General features: G+C 49.0%; 1 protein-coding gene across 3 annotated transcripts in view; it reads left to right on the top strand.

The window, feature by feature from the left end:
* FGF13 (fibroblast growth factor 13) overlaps window positions 1-19,497 on the top strand; it is a 167,300-nt gene that overhangs the window by 78,869 nt on the left and 68,934 nt on the right. For 2 of the 3 annotated variants that reach the window (XM_031504773.2, XM_021542163.3), the window contains exon 2: window positions 16,311-16,478. The exons of the other annotated variant lie outside the window; for it this stretch is intronic. In XM_031504773.2, coding sequence (XP_031360633.1) covers window positions 16,311-16,478 — 168 coding nt within the window. The remainder of the gene's footprint in view (window positions 1-16,310; window positions 16,479-19,497) is intronic. 3 annotated transcript variants of the gene reach the window in all.

The raw sequence follows: 19,497 nt of genomic DNA, 5'->3' as shown, positions 1-19,497 counted from the left end.
GTGGCACATTCATAATTTCTCCATTCAGTATTTCCTTTTCTGAATGCTTAAACTGTCCTTTCCAACAGATATAGCAGGGAACTTATCAGTTTTATCTGTAAACTTGTGTCCTGCATGACTATCAGCATGGTACTGTCTTTACTGAAGAATTTCCCTTCATCTGGTTAACTAATCCTTTTGTGGATGAAAAAAGATACTCAAAATGTTACCATATTCTTGCATTTAAATGAATTCCAAAGCCTGAGCAAATCAAGGTTTTCCATTTTGCTATTTCCCTGAAGCTTTCCTGAGACAAAAGAGGCATTTGGCACAGCAGGTCATCTCTGATCTGTCTGAAAACAAGGCTGCAGTCACAGGGGTATGGATGGTGGCTGCTCTAATGAGTGCAGGTTACCTCAAATTGCTTTAATGAGCCAGTGCAGTTGCGGTAGGCTTATTGCATATCTGAATTAATGGCTTGGAAGGAGGTTTGTTAGCCTGCTTTGCTAGAAACCAAATCAAACAGCAGCCTGGCATATTCTTCAATGACACGGAATAGCAGAACTGGAATTTTAATTTACCTCAGGCTGTGTGTGATCCTTTCTATTAATAAAACAGCCACGTTCAGCAGACAGGTGTTGAAATAACAATCCCCTGGTGAGGGTGCTGGCTCTGCACACGCAGCCACAGGTGGCCCTTCCCATCAAGGTTTTATTTTCATTGTAATGGCAGTGAGCTGAGCCCCTGGGTGAACTGGTCATGTCGTGGTCCTGCCCCTCCTCTGTGTGTCAGGAGCCTGCTCAGGGTCCTGCTGGGCTGGAACCAGCCTGTCCCAGGGGGAAACAGCCATGGTTTGTGTTCCACAGCTGGAACCAGCACAGCAAAGCCATGGTTTGTGTTCCACACGCAGCAAAGCCATGGTTTGTGTTCCACAGCTGGAACCACCAGGGCAGGAGCTCAGTGCAGTCACTCTCTGGCTGGGCTCAGGGCAAGGTTGCACAGTTGCCCTCAGGCTGTGGGAGCTGAGGAGGAGCTGGGAACAGAAGCCCCCGGGGCAAGGCACAGGCAAAGGTGGGAATTGTTCCCGTAGGAGAGGTGCTGCCTGCCTGCCCTGGCCGAGCAGTGTGAAGCTGTTCTGTGAGTAGGATGTCAGCTTTGGATGTGCAGATGTCACACAGAAGGATGTGCTGAAAGAATTGAACAGATGAGAAGATACTTTGCAGGAGAATCAAAGCTCAAAGACAGGTAAAAATGGAGCAGGCAAGTCTGCATTTCTACCAAGTACAAAAAGAAAGTAAACTTTGAGAGAATGAGGTATGAGCAAAGAGTTTAATAGTCAAAGGACAAGATGCAGGGGAAGAGTGATGTGACCAAGAAACCAATCCAACCTGCAATTTTGTATGGTAAAATGATTCATGGAACTTTTGTAATTTAAGGTCAAATTGGAAAGATTAATTTGTGTATACTAAAAAAATTACCTATCAATTGATGATTGCTGTTATTGAATAACTTTGAAAAGTACAACCACAAAGTTTAATCTTACATATAAATCAATGTTTGCTAGACATGATATATTGACTGAAAATGACAGATTATGAATCACAATTTGATTGTTTGGAGCTTAGACTTTTCTGCAAAAAGACATGATTTAAACTGTAATTTTGAGCCTGCAGTTTAATGATCTTATGGAAAGAAATGCTGTAGAAGCTGGAAAATCAGATTCAGATTTCCATCTACTGACTTTGGGCAGCACCATTGATAAAGGGATTTATTGTTTGCTGAAATCACATCTGGGTGATCTCTTCCACTTCTGCAGGCAGAGAAGGAGAGGAAATGTTTTCAATCAGTGCACGTGTGAGTGACAGAGCAGGTGCCACAGCACCAGGAGCGAGGCACAGACCTTGGCAGCTGAGCTGTACTGGGCTGGCTTTGAGCTGAGCCACTCTGATAGGTACCAACACCTGCCTTGCAGCTGGGGCTCCAACAAAAAAAAAGCAGAAATGCAAAAAGCAGAATGCAGGTGGGGAACAGATTGCCCCTCTGTCCCTGGCCGTGCCAGGGGGAGCTGGTTGTGTCTTGTTAACACTCCTGTGATTTCTGTTTCAATAATGCAATCGCTGGAAGATGACAAGGAGTAGATCTGAGCCCATCCGTTGTCCCCTTGTCCCTGTCCCCTGTCCCAGCACAGCAGCACTGCAGGCTGGCTGCCCTCCAGAGCAGATGGGGCTGAACTCCTCCAGAGCAAACATCCAGGGGGGCAGACACGCTGCTCTCAGCTCTGACATCTTAAGCCTGTCACAGACGCCGAGCCTGCTTCACCCAACGTGATTATCTCTCCCTCTGTCAAGGAGGCAGATGCCTCAGCTAGGAAACATCATCCCCAGCCTGTCAGCTGCATTCTATAAATGGAAATAGGTCTGTAAAAGCCAAAAATTATATTTAGTTGCAGCTATGGGTGGGAAAAAAAAAAGCAGAAAAATAATAAAGTCCAAATCCTTCAGAAAGGGAACAAAGGAACAACAAAGCACTTAGGTTGGCCCTAATCATCTGCAAATGTTCATGCGGTCATTAAATGTAGACTGCACAGATAAAAGTTACTCTTCTGTCACTCCTTTTATCTCTACCTGAAGCATTCACTTGCCAGTCAGGTTTCTGTGTACAAGCCATAAATATTCAGCTTTTTCTGGAATAGATTTTACCCAGTGTTTGCTTGTTTTTGTCTAAGCTCTCCACATGCCAGCAGCAGCAACAATAAAATCCTGTGAGCTGGCTGCAGCCTCAGATAGCCTGCAAAAGCCTTATCTGACCAGGCTTAATAGCCCTGTGAGGAAGAGTGAGCCAGCCCCAAAACCAAAGCGGGCAGGTTGGGGGTGAAGGAAGCGTGCAGGAGGTGCTGGGGCAGCTCCCGTGTGCCCTGGGCAGGGCTGGCTGGCCAGCAGCGATGGGCTCTGGCTCAGGTGTGAGCTGGCTGTGCTGGCTGAGCCCCTCTGCCCTTCTGAGCCCGCTCAGGAGAGCCGGGTTTGCATTCTGCTGCTCTCCCACTGACAGCAGCCTTGGGCTGCCCAAACCCGCGGGCTTGCCTGGTTATTGCAGCTTGAGAGAAAAAGCGTTCTTTTGGGTTTTTACTTCTCTAGAAACCGACAGAATTGTTCTTGGGCAACTCCCACTCCCCGTTTTGTTGTTGGCTGGGTGTCTTCATGGGAAACAAATGGGAAAATTGCTGTTTTGTGGTGCAGTTTTGTGCAGTGCTGTAGGACTGTGGGCACAGCAGCCTGCCTGCAGCGTGAGCCTCAGGGGCACAGCAAGGTGACAGAAATACTCAGAATGTTCCCCTGACTTTGTGCTGGAGCCTCTGTGCTGACTCCCTGGGAGGGGGAGGTTGTGCAGCCCTTTGTGCTGGTCAGCTGCTCCTTTTGTGAGAGATGGGGGTGCTTGCACGGGGCTGAGGTCAGGCTGCACCCTGCTGCTCTGCTGGGGCTGTGCCCAGCCAGCCAGAGCCTGCCATGGGGCACCTTTGCTTTGCTTTGGGTCACTTTGCTTTGGCTTGCTTTGCTTTGGCTTGCTTTGCTTTGCTTTGCTTTGCTTTGGGTTGCTTTGGTTTGCTTTGGTTTGCTTTGCTTTGGTTTGGGTTGGTTTGGGTTGGTTTGGGTTGGTTTGGGTTGGTTTGGGTTGGTTTGGGTTGGTTTGGGTTGGGTTGCTTTGTCCCCGTTGCTCACACAGCCAGGGGGTGAGGGCAGTCTGCAGCAGGAGGGGCCCTTGGCTGCGTTACCTGCACGGGAGGGCACACCCGTGCCAGAGGACACCCGTGCCAAGGCACACCCGTGCCAAGGCACACCTGTGCCAGGGCACACCTGTGCCAGAGGACACCTGTGCCAAGGCACACCCGTGCCAGGACACAGAGCAGAGCAGGACCATGCCCGTGGCTGTGGCACAGGTCACTGCAGGCCATGGCAAGCAGCCTGGCAGTGCCCATGCAGAAATCCAGGCAGAAGCTCACTCTGGGTGCTTCACTGAAGCCGTGTGCTGTTATTCTGCCCCAGGTTCATTAGGAAGTATTGCTGTTTGTTTTCTGCTCCCTCCTTCCCACCCCAGCATTGCCTGGCCTGCAGCAGAGTTCGGTTGCTGTTCATTACTTCAGTTCCCTACCCAGAGGCTGTCATTTTTATTTATTTTAGTATTCTAATTTAGCTTCAGAAAGAAAACAACATTTGACCAAAAAGAATTAGATGCAATAACTTTTTCAGAGAACTAAGCCTTTGAAAACTAATTTTTTTACTCAGTTTAATTTCATGGGTGCACAATTTCTGTTACATGTAATCCAACTGGATTGCAGTAGCTGTAAAAAAAATATGTATTTTAAATCTTTAATGTGTTATTTATGAATGCATTATAGTTATAATAATTCACTTACAGGGCTATTGTGACAACAGCACCTTATCTGAAAAATGGGACTTTGCAATATGAAATAGTTAATTAGCAATAGGAGAATAAATTAGAGAAAGTGCATATGGGTTGGCAGCACTGAGAGAGTGCCAGGCAGTATTTGTTTGGGTCTGAGCAGCACAGAAAATGAGGAAGCCCAGTGGAGGCAGGAGAAGTCCTAACTGCTGTAGGAGCTTAGAAATTAGTCTGGTGCCTGCAAATCTCAGCTGTCTTAACAGAATTGTTGTAAACTTGTTGGGCTTTGCAGGCCTGATTTGGAGAGAATTGCAGTGGTGGAATCAAGTGGGATCTGTTACTGTGCAAAGACCAGTGGAGAACTTAATCCTGCATGGAACTTGCTGGAGAGCATCAGAATACATTTGCCAGATGCAAGATAATGTCAAGTAAATATTTCAAGCTGTGATGGCAGCACAGCGTGTTGGAGCACAGCGAAAGGCACTAAAGGGAGTGAAATGCTCTCAGTTCAGGCAGCTCCTCTCAGGGGAGGAGCAGGGCTGCACTTTTCATCGAGGGCAGCGCTCAGCTCACAGTGACACCCAGGGCAGGCAAACTCTGCTGGCTGCTGAGAACTGGTGGAGACTCTCTGGTGGCCTGTAAATACTTTGCCGCCTATTCTCTGCTCCCAGCATCAGTTTACTGTGGCTTTGCAGCTGTGCTGCTTTTGTGCTGTCACTTTTCTGCAGGGATCCTGTGGTGTGAAGGAGTTTTGGTCACCTTTGGGGGCAGCTGTGTTGTCAGGGTGCAGTCAGGGTGTAGCTGGACACTGCTGAGCACACCTGGGCTCTGCAGAGAGCCTGTTCACATTTTTGCCATCAAAATCTTCTGTGGAACTTCTATTATTTCCCCTCTAGTCTTCTAAGTGTTTCATATTTCCTAGGTATTGAGTGATGCACATAAAATCAGACTGGTTTGGGTTGAAGGAAACCTTAAAGGTCACCTTGTAACCCTGCCAGGGCAGGGACAGCTTCCTCCAGCCCAGGTTACTGCTGTCCAGCCTGGCCTTGGGCACTTCCAGGGCTCCAGGGCAGCCACAGCTTCTCACACAGTGATGGAACCATTAGTGTTGGAAAGGACCTCCAGGATCACGGGGTCCCAGCAGCTTTGGCCCATCACCAGCCTGTTGGGTAGCCCAGGTCACTGAGTGTCTTGCCCAGTTGCTTCTTGAGCACCTCCAAGGACAGTGACTCCACCACCAGCCTGGGCAGCCCCTTCCAGGGAAGAAATTCTCCCTGATGTCCAGGCTGGGAACAACCTAGGTTATTCCTGGTTTTCTGGCCAGCCTGAGCTTTGGCCTCTTTCTTCCTAAAACTCCAGTGAAACTCCCATTATTCTCACCTCCTGGAGAATGACTAGGTGAGGTACAGCATGCACACAACCTGTCAGCAGCACAGTTTATGTTCTGTTCACCCACAGCTGCTCAAGTGCCCTTCCAGGCCGCTGTCCACAGCGGGGCACTTTGTCTAGACATGATGTGAAGCTAAAGCTGTTAGTCAGAGTCTATTAATGTGTGATATGCAAAGTGTTCCTGGGGAGAAGCTTCAGCACTGGAATGTCAGGTACAGCCAGGGGAAGCTCCCTTCTGTTGTCTTACCTGATGGGAGAGAATTCTGCTGGGCAGGGCCCGGTGAGCCCCAGGCAGGAGCAGCTGACCTGGCAGGCGCAGGGTGAGCCCAGCCCGGCTCAGCCCCAGCTGGACACAGTTCCAGCAGTAAGAGCAGGGACAGGAGCGTTTGATGTGCCAGAGTGCCAGTGAACAGGAGCATTTGATGTGCCAGAGTGACAGTGAGTCATCTCTGCTCGCTCTGGGCAGGCGGGACAGCTCCATCCCACATCTGCACGGCAGCTCAGGACAGGCAGAGCTCAGAGCTGCTCCTTCCTCCCGGAGAGCACCTCAGGGGCTGGCCACGGTGATCCCAGCTGAGCCACGCTGGGCAGAGCACGACACAGGTAGGACCTTTGGGGTGGGATGGGCACCTGGCCTCTGCAGCCCCCATCCCTTCTCCAGAGCCTGCAGGCAGGTGTGAGCAACAGCAGGCATACAACTCTGTCAGTGGTGTACCTGCTGGGAAATTAACTGCTAAAGACAGACTAAAATTCTAATAAAATTCTGTTAAACGCTCTTTAGAATTTCAGTTCAGGAGCAGAGTGCATGGGTAGAATGGAAGTTATGGATTAGTACATTTAAAGGCAAGAGGAAAGGTGGGTTTGTGTGCAACCTGCAAGGACCTCGTTCCCTAAATGAGTTATTTGAGAAGCTGTTACAAATTCATTTGTAGCTTTCCTGCAGGCACTTCAGGTACAAGTGGGGCTGTGGGGGCTAGCATCAGAAATAGTGTGAGTGCCTCTGTGGCGTGCAGGGGCAATGGAAGGACTCTGGCACTGGTGGTGGGGAATGCTGCAAGTGGTGCTGAGAGCATGGACTGCAACCTGGAGCTGTCCAGAGCAGGGCAGGGCTCAGGAGCGAGCGTTCACAGGCCCTGTGCACTCCAGCACTTGTTTGGACAGTTGTTGGGGCCAAATATTCAGCTGCTGCAAATTGCTCTGAAGCTTTTCTTGATATTTTTTTGTTTAACTGGAGTTGGTGTGAATCCACATGTTTCAGACATTTACAGCAGTGGCGTCCTTCCAATGTTTTAAAGTTTTTCAATCAACTTTCAGAACAAATGGTTTAATTTCTTTGTGGATGTGTAGAGTCCCAGTAGGCATGAATATGGTAATGACAGAAAATAGGGACTTTGCTATGGATGATTTCAAAGCAGTACAAGAGCGAGTATGGTATCCCAAGGCAGCTACCCAACTAGAATATGCAGCATGCAATGTCCTTAGCTTGAGCAGAGTGGCTTTGTCTTGTAGTGGAATAAAGACCACTTGCTGCCTCCTAATTTATAGCTCCATGTTGAAACAATGTCTTTTTTCTAAGACACATTTGTCTTTGCTAACTTTGACAGACTGTTGTAAGCTAGAGGACTGCAGCATTTGCTTCATGCACTGGAATGTGAAATGCGATGATTTTTTTCTTAGAGCTCTGCTGTGCTTGCTGCCTTGGGTTGTTTTTTATGTCATTTACGGTGCTGAACATCAATGCGAGCATATTATGCAATGTAGTATAAAAATACACAAAGGCAATAAGCTCCACTGTTATTTCTGCTCTAACAGAACAACCTCATTTGGTCGTTTTGCCTCTTGATTTCTGGAGAAGCTAATTCCAAATGGTGTACAGCCTCTGGAGTGTTTGTGTGCAGGTTTGAGTAGCAGGAGGAGCTCCAGGTGTCTCCCATGGCTGGCAGTGGGTGGTAGCTGTGAGGCTCAGAGGGTGGCAGACACCCAGGCATGGAGGTCACCTGCACAAACATCTGAATTTCATGACAAGTTTTGTGGAAATATGTGCTGGTTTGTAAAGGATCTGCATTTCATTTCCGTACTGTGACCTTGTCACTGTGTCCTTCCCCTCGGTGACAATGTGTCAGTCAGGAGCGGCTGCCCAACACGCTGGCCTTGGCTCCTTGAGCAGACCAGTGATCTGCTGGGCCAGGGTCACCCAGCTGAGCTATTTATGCTTTGACTGAGCACAGTCCTGGCTTTTAACTTTTCTGCAAACCGATCGCTTTGAAATCCCTCTTGGACTGGGCTGCAGAGTGCCAGTGTCGTGGAGTTCAGGTGTGAGCACCTGAGCCATCTCCGTGCCCACGGCCAGCACTGTCAGGTGCTCTGAGCTGCCCCCGTGCCAGCTCCCCGGTGCCCCTGATCCCCCTGGTCCCCCGTGTCCCCCTGGTCCTCCATGTGCCCTGGTCCCCCTGGTCCCCCATGTCCCCCTGGTCCCCCATGTCCCCCAGTCACCCCAATCCCCCAGCCCCCCATGTCCCCCACTCCCCCAGTCCCCCTGGTTCCCTGCCCGCGCACCTCGCGGTGACCCGAGCGCAGTGCTGGGCAGGGGTGCCCAGGGCAGCGAGGTGCAGGGAAGCTGAGAAGGATCTCAGTATACAGAGCATCTACTTGGAATCTACAAGTGGTCATTAGGGTGGGCAGTAATGAAAACAGGCTGTTCAGTCTCTGCTAACTTGTCCTGTTGTTGATTGAGCTGCTGAACAGTGAAAAGAGAAGCCCTTCTCTGTGTACACAGTGTTGTAGCTACACTGAGTAACAGCGGTGGCAGAATTGCACATGGCTTTCTGCAGCGTCTGAAAGGCTCTAGGTAGGTGTAGAGAGGGGAAAAACGTTTTCAAGCACGGTTTCTACAACTGTGCCAAGTGCAGGCTTCTGACATGCAGTCCATTTGTTCAGGAAAGGGGGAATGGGTGCTGTGGGTGCTGCTCCTGAGCCGGTGGCTGCTCAGGTGGGTACAACAGCTCCGCAGGGCCAGATGGGGAACGCAGAGCTGCTGGCTGTCACATTGCTGCAGGTGATCACCCAGCCACGGCTGGCAGCTCCAGCAGTGCCTACTGCATGGGAAACAGCTGGGAGCAGAAGTGCCAGCGTAGGCAGAGGCTTCTCCTGCCTGGTGAGCGACTCCACTGAGCAAACAGCCCAGCAGGACTTGCAAGGTGTAACTTGCTGGGTAAATTTTTGGGGTGTGCATCAAGTGATTTGTGCAAAATCACCTGCGGTGAGAATTCAACATAACTAAAGCTTAGTCTAAGGAAACAATATTGCAGTCTTTCATTTAACTGTTTAACAATTGGACTGGTTTGTGTTTCTATATAGGAACCCTATCTGCGTAAGCCTAATCTTTACCCTGTTAAAAATAATTTCCAACCTTTAAATGGAGAGTAATGTTAATTTCAGGTTAAATTGTATTTTTTTTCCTGAAAGGAATTCTCTGCTGTTCAGCTTCTGTGTGCTTAGCTCAGGTCAGAGCTCTTTGCCCCTTGGGTGGGGTGCTGAAGCAGAGCAGGGCCCAGGTTTTGCTGCTTCCCAGGGTTGTGAGAACACTTTGTGTGCCTCTCCATGGCACACCCAGGCTTTTGGCTTCTGCTGATGAGTTTTCTGTGCTTCTTTGAAAAATTTCCTCTGAGGCCATTTCTCTGAACAGCTCTTCTGTAATGAGTGTGAATTTTAAAACACTCGATTTCTTCCATCCTTGCTTTTGTTAATCCTCAGTAAATGGGGCAAATAACTAGAAGGTGTCACCTGTCCTTTCATGAATGGTGCTTCTGTTCTTGTCTGCTTCTTTGAGAGAAATGCCCAAGAGCTGCAGCTTTCAGTGCCAGCCTCTGAGCAGACTTCCAGGCTGGAGCTCATCTCCTGCTCCCCAGAGGCAGCGCTCAGACTTCCAGACTTCCAGGAGGGATGCAGTCTATTCTTTGATGATTTTGTTGCCATTTTCAGGCTACTTTTCCTTGTTTTGCTCTTCCTGGAAGATTCTGATTTTTTTTCAGTTCTTTCTTTGTGTATTTGTTGGTTTGATTTTTTATGCTTCCCAACACTAGGGAAGTTTGTCTCTTTTTGTAGCCCAGCTGTTGACAATAGTGCTCTATAAATAGGAATAAAAAAGGCACCTCTCTCTACTTCCCTGATAATTTGAAACTATTCTCCTAGCTCCAAATAGGGCTACATTAATAATTAAATTCTCATTAAAGTTATGATACACAAGAGTATTCTAATACTTCATAAGCAGCAAACTAAAGCTGTCCAAAGCTCTCAAAATCTGCTAGCTTCCCACTCATCCCAGACCTTTCTAGCAGGTCTCCTGGCACCTTCTCTGCATGCCTGATTTTCACCACACTTAGGGATGTTCTCTTAGAAATAGTGAATTCCTTGCTTTGTCAGTGAAGAACGTCAGTTCACTGTTGTGGCACAAATTGTCACAGGGATTTTTAAATTTACCGTGAGCTGGTCAGAGTGGGTTTTGTGGTAGACAGGGGTGGATGAGGCTCATATTTCCATTTGTAGCTGCTGTCCATCTCCTCCTGTGTTCCATGGTGCTCCTGTCCTTGTTGTTGGAGCAGAAAGAGAAATGTCTGCCCCAGCAGCTGCTGTGACAGCCACAGCTTCATCCTAAGGGCCAAATCCTGGGTGGCTGTGCAATCTGGGTGTTTGTCTTCTGCAGCTGGCCAAGCAGGTCCAGTGCCCTCCCTGAGCCAGCTCCTGGTGCCATGCAGTGTCCCCAGTTCCACGCTGGTGTGCTCCCAGGGCTCCCAGTGCCTGTTGCTTCCCAAACTCACACTCACAAAAAGGAGCAGCACCCTGTGAGTTACTGTCTCTACTGTGCTGCACGCCCCAGCCCACCTGTTTGGAAAGCAGCCAGCCTGCATTTGTTTTAGCAGATGGGAAAAGCAGGAAAGCACTCACAACAGGCTGAGAAGAAATGTTCATTCATTCCTTCATTCATTCCTTCATTCAGGGGCAAGCACAGCAAAGCAGTGAGCTGAGCAGTGGAGCCCAAATGAGAGTGGGCACGTGTGGCACAGCAAAGCCACAGCTCCTGATGGCTGGGAGGGGAAAGGTGCTGGGTCTGCACCATGGGGCTGTTCCTTAGTGACTGGGGCTGTTCCTTAGTGACTGGGGCTGTTCCTTAGTGACTGGGATTGTTCCTTAGTGACTGGGACTGTTCCTTAGTGGCTGGGGCTGTTCCTTGGCCCAGGTGAGCTGGAGCAGGGCTCTGTCCCTCCCGGCTCGGGTGCAGGAGGTGCCAGCCCTGCCTGCCAGAGCAGCTCTGACCCCAGGCAGGCTCAGGAGCTGGCAGGAGCCTGCAGGGGTGCCTGTGCTGCAGGCTTTGCCCACTTTGGGCTGTTGGGGTGCTGCTGGGGCACACACGGGATCCGTGTGCCGTGGGGGAGTGTTGAGGTGCAGGCTGCAGCTGCCTGTGGAAGTGTTGGTGGCTGCCTCACACTGCAGCCACAGCAGCAGCTGGGAGCTTGCCCTTACTGCAGGAAGCATTCCTTAGACATCAGTGTGAATTTTAAATATTCCTGTGACATTGTGCCATGAGTAGGGGGTTACCCTCCCTCTCCCACCAGCCACAGAAGGGCACTGACAGCCATACCCTGTTCAATCCCTGTGCCCCAGTTCTGGTAACTGGCTGCAGTCCAGTTGAGATCAGCAGTTTGGGAATCATTAGTTCAAGTCCTGGGCAAGGGGTTTGCTTCCCCAAGTGTCTGAGCTCCTGGAGACAGCTACTGCCCATCTCAAAACCCTGTTCCATTCATGATGCCATAAAGCTGTCCTTTAACATCAGTCAGAAAGAAGCCCAGGAAAGAGTTGCCATAGGGGAAATTCAGAGTTGCTTTGAGAACAAAGGAGAGGCGCTGTTCTGGGAGAGGGAAGGAGCTGGGCTGTCCCTGGCAGCCCTCCCTGCCAGACCCATCCAGCAGCAGCTTCCAGATGCAACGAGAGCTCATTCTCAGCCTGCTTTTAATTCTGGAAAGTCATCTAAAGAAATTTGTGTCTTTCACAAGGTATTTTTGCTGGTTTGTTTCTTTCAGTTTGAAATAAACTGTTGTGGTGCCTGGATTTGGGGGTGTACTGGGGAGGAAGCAGTGGTCCAAAATGAGGGACTCCAGAAATGGCTTGCTATGAATAAAAATTAGAGAATTGGCTGCTTGTGCTTCCTGTAATATCTGTCTTCATTGTGAAAACTGCAAGTCAGAGTCAACCAGACTTCAAAGTTGGGAGCACACAGCTGCAAGCTGAAAATAAGATTCTGGGTGATGCAGAAGTGCCAGGACTGTTTGGTAAGAATACTTCATCAGGATTTTGGCAAAGCTCAATGTGAAATGGTTTGGATGGCCTGTGTTGTCCTTAAGAGGTTCTGAGTGTTTTACAGCCCCAGAATAGAATTTTTTTCAATTAACTTTTAAATATTGTTGTGCCCTGAGTTTATTACTTTGTGCAGGTGGCTGGCAAAAAAATCACACCTTCAACTGGGAGAAACTAAGAGGGAAACCAAGCAGTGATGAAAAGAAGCAAAGAGAATTTTTACTGCCTGTAGACCTGAGAGATTTTCATCAGCTGTCTCAACTAGGGAAATGTTACTACAGCAAAGTACCCCCATTTCCTCCCCTGCCTGTCCTACAGGCAGTCACTTGAAGCAAGTTATTTTAGAGAGATTTTTTTTAGACTTGTTCCTGTAAGGAGCTGAAAGCAACCCGATAGCCTAATGTTTTCCCCTAGAAGGAAAAACAGAATAATTCCTGCATGACTATGAACAGCCCCAGGGCCTGGGTGACCTCGTTTGTGACCTTTATTTCCTTTGTGTGCCCAGGAACGTGCTCAGGGAGCATCTGCTCTGTGTCCTGGAGGTGACAGGGGGTGACACTGGGGCAGTGACCCTGGGGGGGTGACAGTGACACTGGAGAGGTGACATTGGGGAGGTGACACTGGGGAGGTGACAGTGACACTGGGGTGGTGACAGTGACACTGGAGAGGTGACCCTGGGGGGGCATTGGCTGCTGCTCCCATGATTACAGAAAATCCCACTGAGGGAATGGGTTTTCCCTGCCCTGTGCCAAAGAGAAGGGGTTCCCTTCACCTTGTGGCAGGATTTCAGAGGTGCTCCAATGTCTCTGTGCCTTGAACACCTCATGTGTAGAGACACAACTTCAGTCCCTCCAAAATGCCAGAAAAGTGAGTTTATTGCAAGTGTAAGCGTCCTGGGGCTCACAGCATGTAAAACTGAGCAGACAGTGAAAAGTTAGGGAGCTGAGGAAAGTTCATGTTTCAGGTAATGACCTAAAAGGTTCGTTTAAGGAGTGAATGGATCTGTGGAAGTATAATTTTTTGTTTAAATTGTGTCATAGGTACAAGAACAATAGTCCAGCAGGAGTAGGAGGATTTGTTTTGCCTAGATTTTATTTACCCTATGGTTGCTATAGCCCATAGCTAGCAGAGCAGAAGCCTCTCTATGCAAAACCAGGGGGAAAGATATTTCCTTACAGCTTTATTAAACTCTGAATTACATCAAAGATTATTCAGTTGGAACCCGAGCCAAGGCCTATGGACAGGGTTGATGTTATGGTTTCTGGCAATTCTGGATGGGACTGAAATGCAGTTGGACATAAAAGAAAGACACAAACCAGCAGACTGTTTAGCTGGTGTGTTTATATAAAGTAAACATGTTTGAGTTTATCTGGAAAAACATCCTGGTGCCAGCAGCCATCCTAAAGATGGCTTTCTCTCAGTGAAGCTTACAGGAAGAAGACATTTTTTCCCTACTGCCTTTTTGACAGCAAGTTTTTATTAATGTAATTATTATTATTTTATTTGAGCTAAAGAATGTGCTACAGGGTGATATTTTGCAAGCTGAATGTTTTGATTAGGAAACATAATCATTACTGCAGTTATTTTATATTCACTGCTAAGCAAATTCCTCTCAGTTGCTGTGGGTTTGGTCTCCATAAAATTGTAGGGGAAGAAAAAAGGATTCATTTTCTTAAAGCTATGTAGTAGTTATTTATCACTAAAGCTATGCAGTAGTTATTTATCAGTTTCACCTGAGAATATACAAGTTCTTTGGCAGTATATTAATGCCCTGTGTCCATGACATTCCTAGTCTATCCTGTTTTATTCATGGGAAGGTGGGAGTGTAGAGCACCGGTGTGTCCTGCCCCTGAGGATGGGAGTGCTGTAGGATGAGAGGAAATTCAGAGCACTGAAACAGAGCAGCAGAGACAGAGCTGGAAGGTGGAGCTGGCACCACGGTCTCACACGTGCCTCAGAAAGGTGCCAGCTGTGCCCAGGGGGTTGGTTCTGTATGCAGAGGGCAGCAGCAGGGCTGGGCTGGGGCTGGGGCTGCCAGACTGTGTGCCCTGCACAGGAGTGCCAGGCTGTGTGCCCTGCTCAGGACTGCCAGGCTGTGTGCCCTGCACCATCCCAGCCAGGGCTGCTCCTGCAGAGCAGGGACACCAGTGCAGTTATCCCTGCACCATCCCAGCTGGGGCTGCTTGGGTCTGTGGTCCTTGGGCTTGCTCTGGGTGCCAGCTCAGGGCTGGTCTCCGAGCCAGCATCGCTGCCTGGCACTGCTGCCCTGCTGGGTCTGGCTGCTCACCTGCTGGAGGTGAGGGGTGCTCACATTGCAGTCTGTGTGCAGGTGGAGATGGGGTGCAGTGGTGCTGAGGGACTGGCTGGGACCCTTGCTGCCCAGCTTGCCTGCTGGCACAGGGACCTGCAGCAGGATGTGGTGGCAGGCAGCTCCTGCCCAAACGCTCGGCACGTGGGAGCCGTCCCTGGTGCTGCTTTGCGGTGCTGCAGGCTCTCAGCTTACCCAAACCACGAAAGTTCTGAGGACTGACCCTTCAGGGCCTCTTGGTCCTTGGCTTATCTTGGTCCTTGGCTCCTGGTAATTACTGCCGGCACTAATTGGGGCTCTCAGTGAGTTCCCTGAGCACAGCCTGCCTCCCAGCAGCCAGAGGGAACTGGCACTGGTCAGGTGTGGTTAAATGGCAGCCCAGACCTGTGCTCCATTGACCTGCTGCTCCTCTTTGAACCACTTGTGCTTTCCTACCTGGTCATGAATCCCTTTTCATGACACTTCATATAGATTATTATAGATTATTACAGATTATTAGTGTGTATTGCTGTTGCTGGCTGTAGCCGAATGAAGCAACAGCAGCCAAGGTGCCAGGGTTCTCTGGTGGGTTAAAGAGGTCTTGAGAGAAGGCGAGTGCCCACTGTGAACAGAACCACTGTCAAGTTGAATTTATCACCCACATGTGACTCCTTCCAGAGAAAAAAATCCAATGTTTGAGAATGCAATGCGGTAATTTTGTTTGAGGGGGTGAGGGGGTCCATGTTTAAATCTGATGGTTTTTGAGATGTCCATGTGTTGGCAGGTATTTAGGAGGCAATTAAATTGTTAGAATTAATGGCCAACAGTTTGAGAACCAAATAAACTTAGCTAGTGCATGCTGGTGCATGTTTTAGACTAGCCTGTCAGTAGTTACTTCTATAATTACTGAAATGCTTGGATTTTTTTTTTTTTTATTTTTTGGGTTTTTTCACATAGGGTTGGGGAATCCAAGTTTGGTTTTGGGTACGATTTTATATCTCTGTTACACTATAAATAACAGTTGGTGGTTGGAGGCTGTCTTGTAAAGAAACAGCTAATTTTTGTTCATGTGAGATGATCTGTGCCTAAAGCTGTGAGCTGAGGAATCTCACTATCTCTGTTATTAAGGTTTCATTTTTTAGATAGTGGAAAAGTGTTTCAATTCATTCTGGTAATGTAATACGTTAAGGTAGCTGGAACTTTCTTTGTGCTATATATTTTATCTTTTTGCCATTTAATAGTCTGACCCCATTCAGAAACATTTCAGACTGCGTATCCTTTATGTTATTAATGGCAGTATTGATTTATAAGATCCACTTTAAAAACTACTCGCTGTTTTACAAGAAAGCCATCAGAAGGATTCATGGCTTTCTCTCCGTACATCTACGCTGTGTGCAGTGGAGTGCTGGAGGCAAATGTCACTGGAGGACATGTCCTCTCTGAGGAGCGGGCTGTGATTCTCTATCCCGACAGAGGATGTCCGTGGTGCTCTGGGGGTGGCTGCAGGGGGAGGGATTGCTCCCTGGGGTCAGGGCAGCGCGGCCGGGCCCTAGGAGCTCCTCTGGTTTGCTTTTCCCCTGATGTGCATGCAGAACGGATAGAGGTGCTGGGGGGAGCAAAGCAGGCACGGGAGGGAGCTGAGCTGCTTCTCAGAGCGGGGTCTGTTCTGCTGTGCATCAGAGCTGCATGAAACGGGATGGAGTGTTGAGCTTTATGGGAAGCACTGTTTATAAACGTAAATGTTTTTTCCCACCCTTCTACCATCACGACTAATATATTTGCACTCTAAAGTTTATTTTCCTTCCCCTCTGTCCTTCCCCCCCTGACGTTATGTAGTTGATTTGATTCTCAGGGTTGCTTTCCTCGGGCTCTAACCGGAGTTCATTTTGTTATGTGGTGACCACAGTTATGGATGACGCTCCCCCTGGCACTCAGGAGTACATTATGTTACGGCAAGATTCCATCCAATCTGCGGAATTAAAGAAAAAAGAGTCCCCCTTTCGTGCTAAGTGTCACGAAATCTTCTGCTGCCCACTGAAGCAAGTGCACCTCAAAGAGAACACAGAGCCGGAAGGTTTGTGGCTTGGGTCCATGTTCTGTTTGTTCGGTTCTTTCGCGCGTGTGTCCCGCGTGTGCCGTGTGTCCCCAGCCTGCGTGGGGCGGGAGCCGTGTCCCTGCTTGCCCGTCAGTGTCTGGCGCTGCCAGGGCCTGCAGCCCGAGCCTCCCGCGGCCCGGCCTGGGACGCCGTGTGCTGCTTTTCCTCCGAGCAGCTCCGTTGTTCAGCCCTCAGCATCACACGCGCCCTTCTCTGGCTGCCCAGGCTGCTTGCTGCTCAGAGGCTGGCGGCGCTTTGGGCAGGGGTTCCCGGACCCGGCCCGTGCCAGCGCCTCGCCTCCATCAGGCTTCTGCATCGCTCGGGAATGCTCGCGGCAGCTGCTCTGGGCTGCAGCACGATGAACTCCGTGTGGCGTGCACGCCTGGTTGCATTTTGGGAAATGAAATGCATGCACAGCAGAAAAAACAAAAAGTAGATTGTTTTCCTTTTCAGATGAAGCAAAGGTATGGTCTCTCCTCACGCTGCGTTTACTGGTATGAAATTGCCAATGAGGTATATCTCATTTGTCTAGTGTGCATAAAATGAAGCTATTATAAATTTTATTTTTTAATACTTTCTCTTATTGTTCCATATGTGTTTTGCACTATTGCTTCATATTCCACGTGGTAAGCCTTGTATTTTTGCATTAGCTCCAGTATCTGCCAAGACAAATAATGCTGTTGCTGGTAGAAGTGTTTTAAGATGAAATATTCAGGGCTGGATTTTGCCACAATCAAGTCTGCAGGAACAGCAGAGTGAGCAGGTTGGAGTTCTTATTACAAATCACTTGCATTATTCTCTCTCTAATGATGGGCATCAGTTCCTGAGCTGTCACTATTAGCCTAAAATATTTCAGTCAATTGCTTTCTTCTGTTACATTCTCCAAATTTTGCATGAATGTTCTTCGTAGCACCTCTGGGAGATTCATGTCTTTTAAAATAAAAGTATTTTATTAAAATAGCATTTATCATCTCACCAGAAATATTAACTCTGACACACATTCTGGTGTAAGGCTTGGGGAGAGGTTTCTGGTTTCAGTGATGATGTAACTGAATGTTAAATTTGGGGGTTGAAGAAAGCCCAGTTGTCCTCTCAGTTCTGGGGCTGACTCGATGGAAGTTGTGATTCCACAGCTCAGTAAAGATGAAGCACAGGTGGATCCCACAGCACTCTTCTGGCTTAGCAGACGCCATGGATTTCTTGCCATCTGTCAGGGTTTGTGCTGTCCATGAGTAATTTTGGAGCCCAGAACTGCTCCTGACAGGCTCCTCTGGGAGCACGATGGCAGCTGAGGCTCTGCAGGTGCTGAGCACGGGGCTCTTGGTGACCAGGAAGGTTCCACAGCCCGAGGCACGAGAGGAAGCTGGGCCCTACCTTCCACCCCGACCCTGCGTGCGACTCCTCCGTGCGCTGGTGTGCAGCCCCAGCAGAAGCTTGGGCTCCTTTCAGGAGCTGCCCTGGGCACGGGATTCCTGCAGAAGACTGCTGTGAGCTGGGCTGAGCTTTTCAGTGGATCAACACCAGCTCACACCCGTGGCTGTCCAAGGGGAGCAGAGCAGTGCTGGCCCTTCCTCTGCAGAGGCTCTGGGGACACAGCATGGTTCAGCGTGGGGCAAGCTGGATCTGTGGGAAAGGCTCTGAGGGAAGCACCAGCGTGGCCGTGGTGTTCCTGGGGGCCAAGAGCTGTTCTCCTTGGGTTCTCCATGAATCTGCAGTGTCTCCAGCAGCAGCTGTGTTACCCCTGCTCCATGGCACGTGGCACTGCTGTTCTTTCCAGGGAAACGTCTGGCTCTGAGAGGAAGGCTGGCCACCTTCTGCTGCTGTGCACAAGGGTGAATGTCCTTCCCTGCGTGTCCCTCCTCCTTTCCCCCAGGAGTGTCCCATTCCCAGACAGGCACGAGAAGCTGTGGCCACACTGGCTTGTTCTGTGACCACCTGAGGGGGTGGAATTCAGGGCGTGACACTTTCTGTTGGTGTGATTTCTATGTGTGCTCCTCTTAAAAATGTTGTCTCTAGCATGGGAGGGAGAACATCTGATCAGGAATCCTTTTAGCCTCTGTTGTAGCTCAGGTTGCCTGGGCTGCATTTATCTTTTTCTTCAGAATCTGTGAATTGCTTGGAAAGTGGTATTGGACCCACTGAAAGACTGATGTGTGCTATCCTCAGTGATTTTTTGGCATGAAGTTTGAAAAATCTTGTTTGTGAGGTGATCTGAACTGTGCTTTCCATGCACATCCTGCCACAGTCCATCGAAGTTAATGGAGTGGCTGAAACAAATCCTAGCAGAAATCCCTTCCAGTGTGAGCCCAGCAGTTAGCAGCTCAGCTGTGCTGTTAGGATAAAGGAAAAGGAATGTTTAAACTTGTACTGTGAGATAAATTACACATTTTTGAAGGTACTGGAAAGTATGACAACTAGGAAGCTGTTAGCAAAGTTCTCCAAGTAAAATGTCATAATGGAAGCTTTGTGGAAAATTGCAGGCTTGAAGACTCTGCAGAGAGTACAAAAACGGACCTTTTTAATCTGCTGAATAATGGCATGGGAGCACAGAGTAAAGCCTGCGTGTTCCTAACTTTGCAACTCTCTTGTTTAGATGATGGATTTCTCTGCACCTTTTAACCACTTCCACACAGGGGTGGTGCTTGGGGAGCCTCAGTTATCACATCAGGATTCAGACTCCCTGGGCAGGTGGGATGACACCAGGTAAAAGATTTTCCAGGCTTTTGGTAGGGGTGTTTGGGGAGTGTTCTGCTATTTGCTGAGAGACTCAAATGCCATGTCACGCTGGTGTCTGACCTGGTGGTCCATCAGTCCTCATCTCTTGGGCCTGTTTCTAAAAGCAAAGGTGGGATTGAGAAAATGATATCCACATTTCCTAAATTAACCTGCCTTGGTTTCCTGTTCTTTTCCCCACACCTCCTTGCCTGCTTGCAGCATCGTCTTTATTCACCACACTCACTTTATTGCAGCTCAGGAAAGCAGGCCCAGGGCAGCTCCT

Source organism: Lonchura striata, chromosome 14 (assembly GCF_046129695.1).
Source record: "Lonchura striata isolate bLonStr1 chromosome 14, bLonStr1.mat, whole genome shotgun sequence".
NCBI classification, from domain to species: domain Eukaryota; kingdom Metazoa; phylum Chordata; class Aves; order Passeriformes; family Estrildidae; genus Lonchura; species Lonchura striata.
The sequence above is the reverse complement of the archived record's forward strand: the minus strand, read 5'-3'. Positions and strand labels throughout refer to the sequence as shown.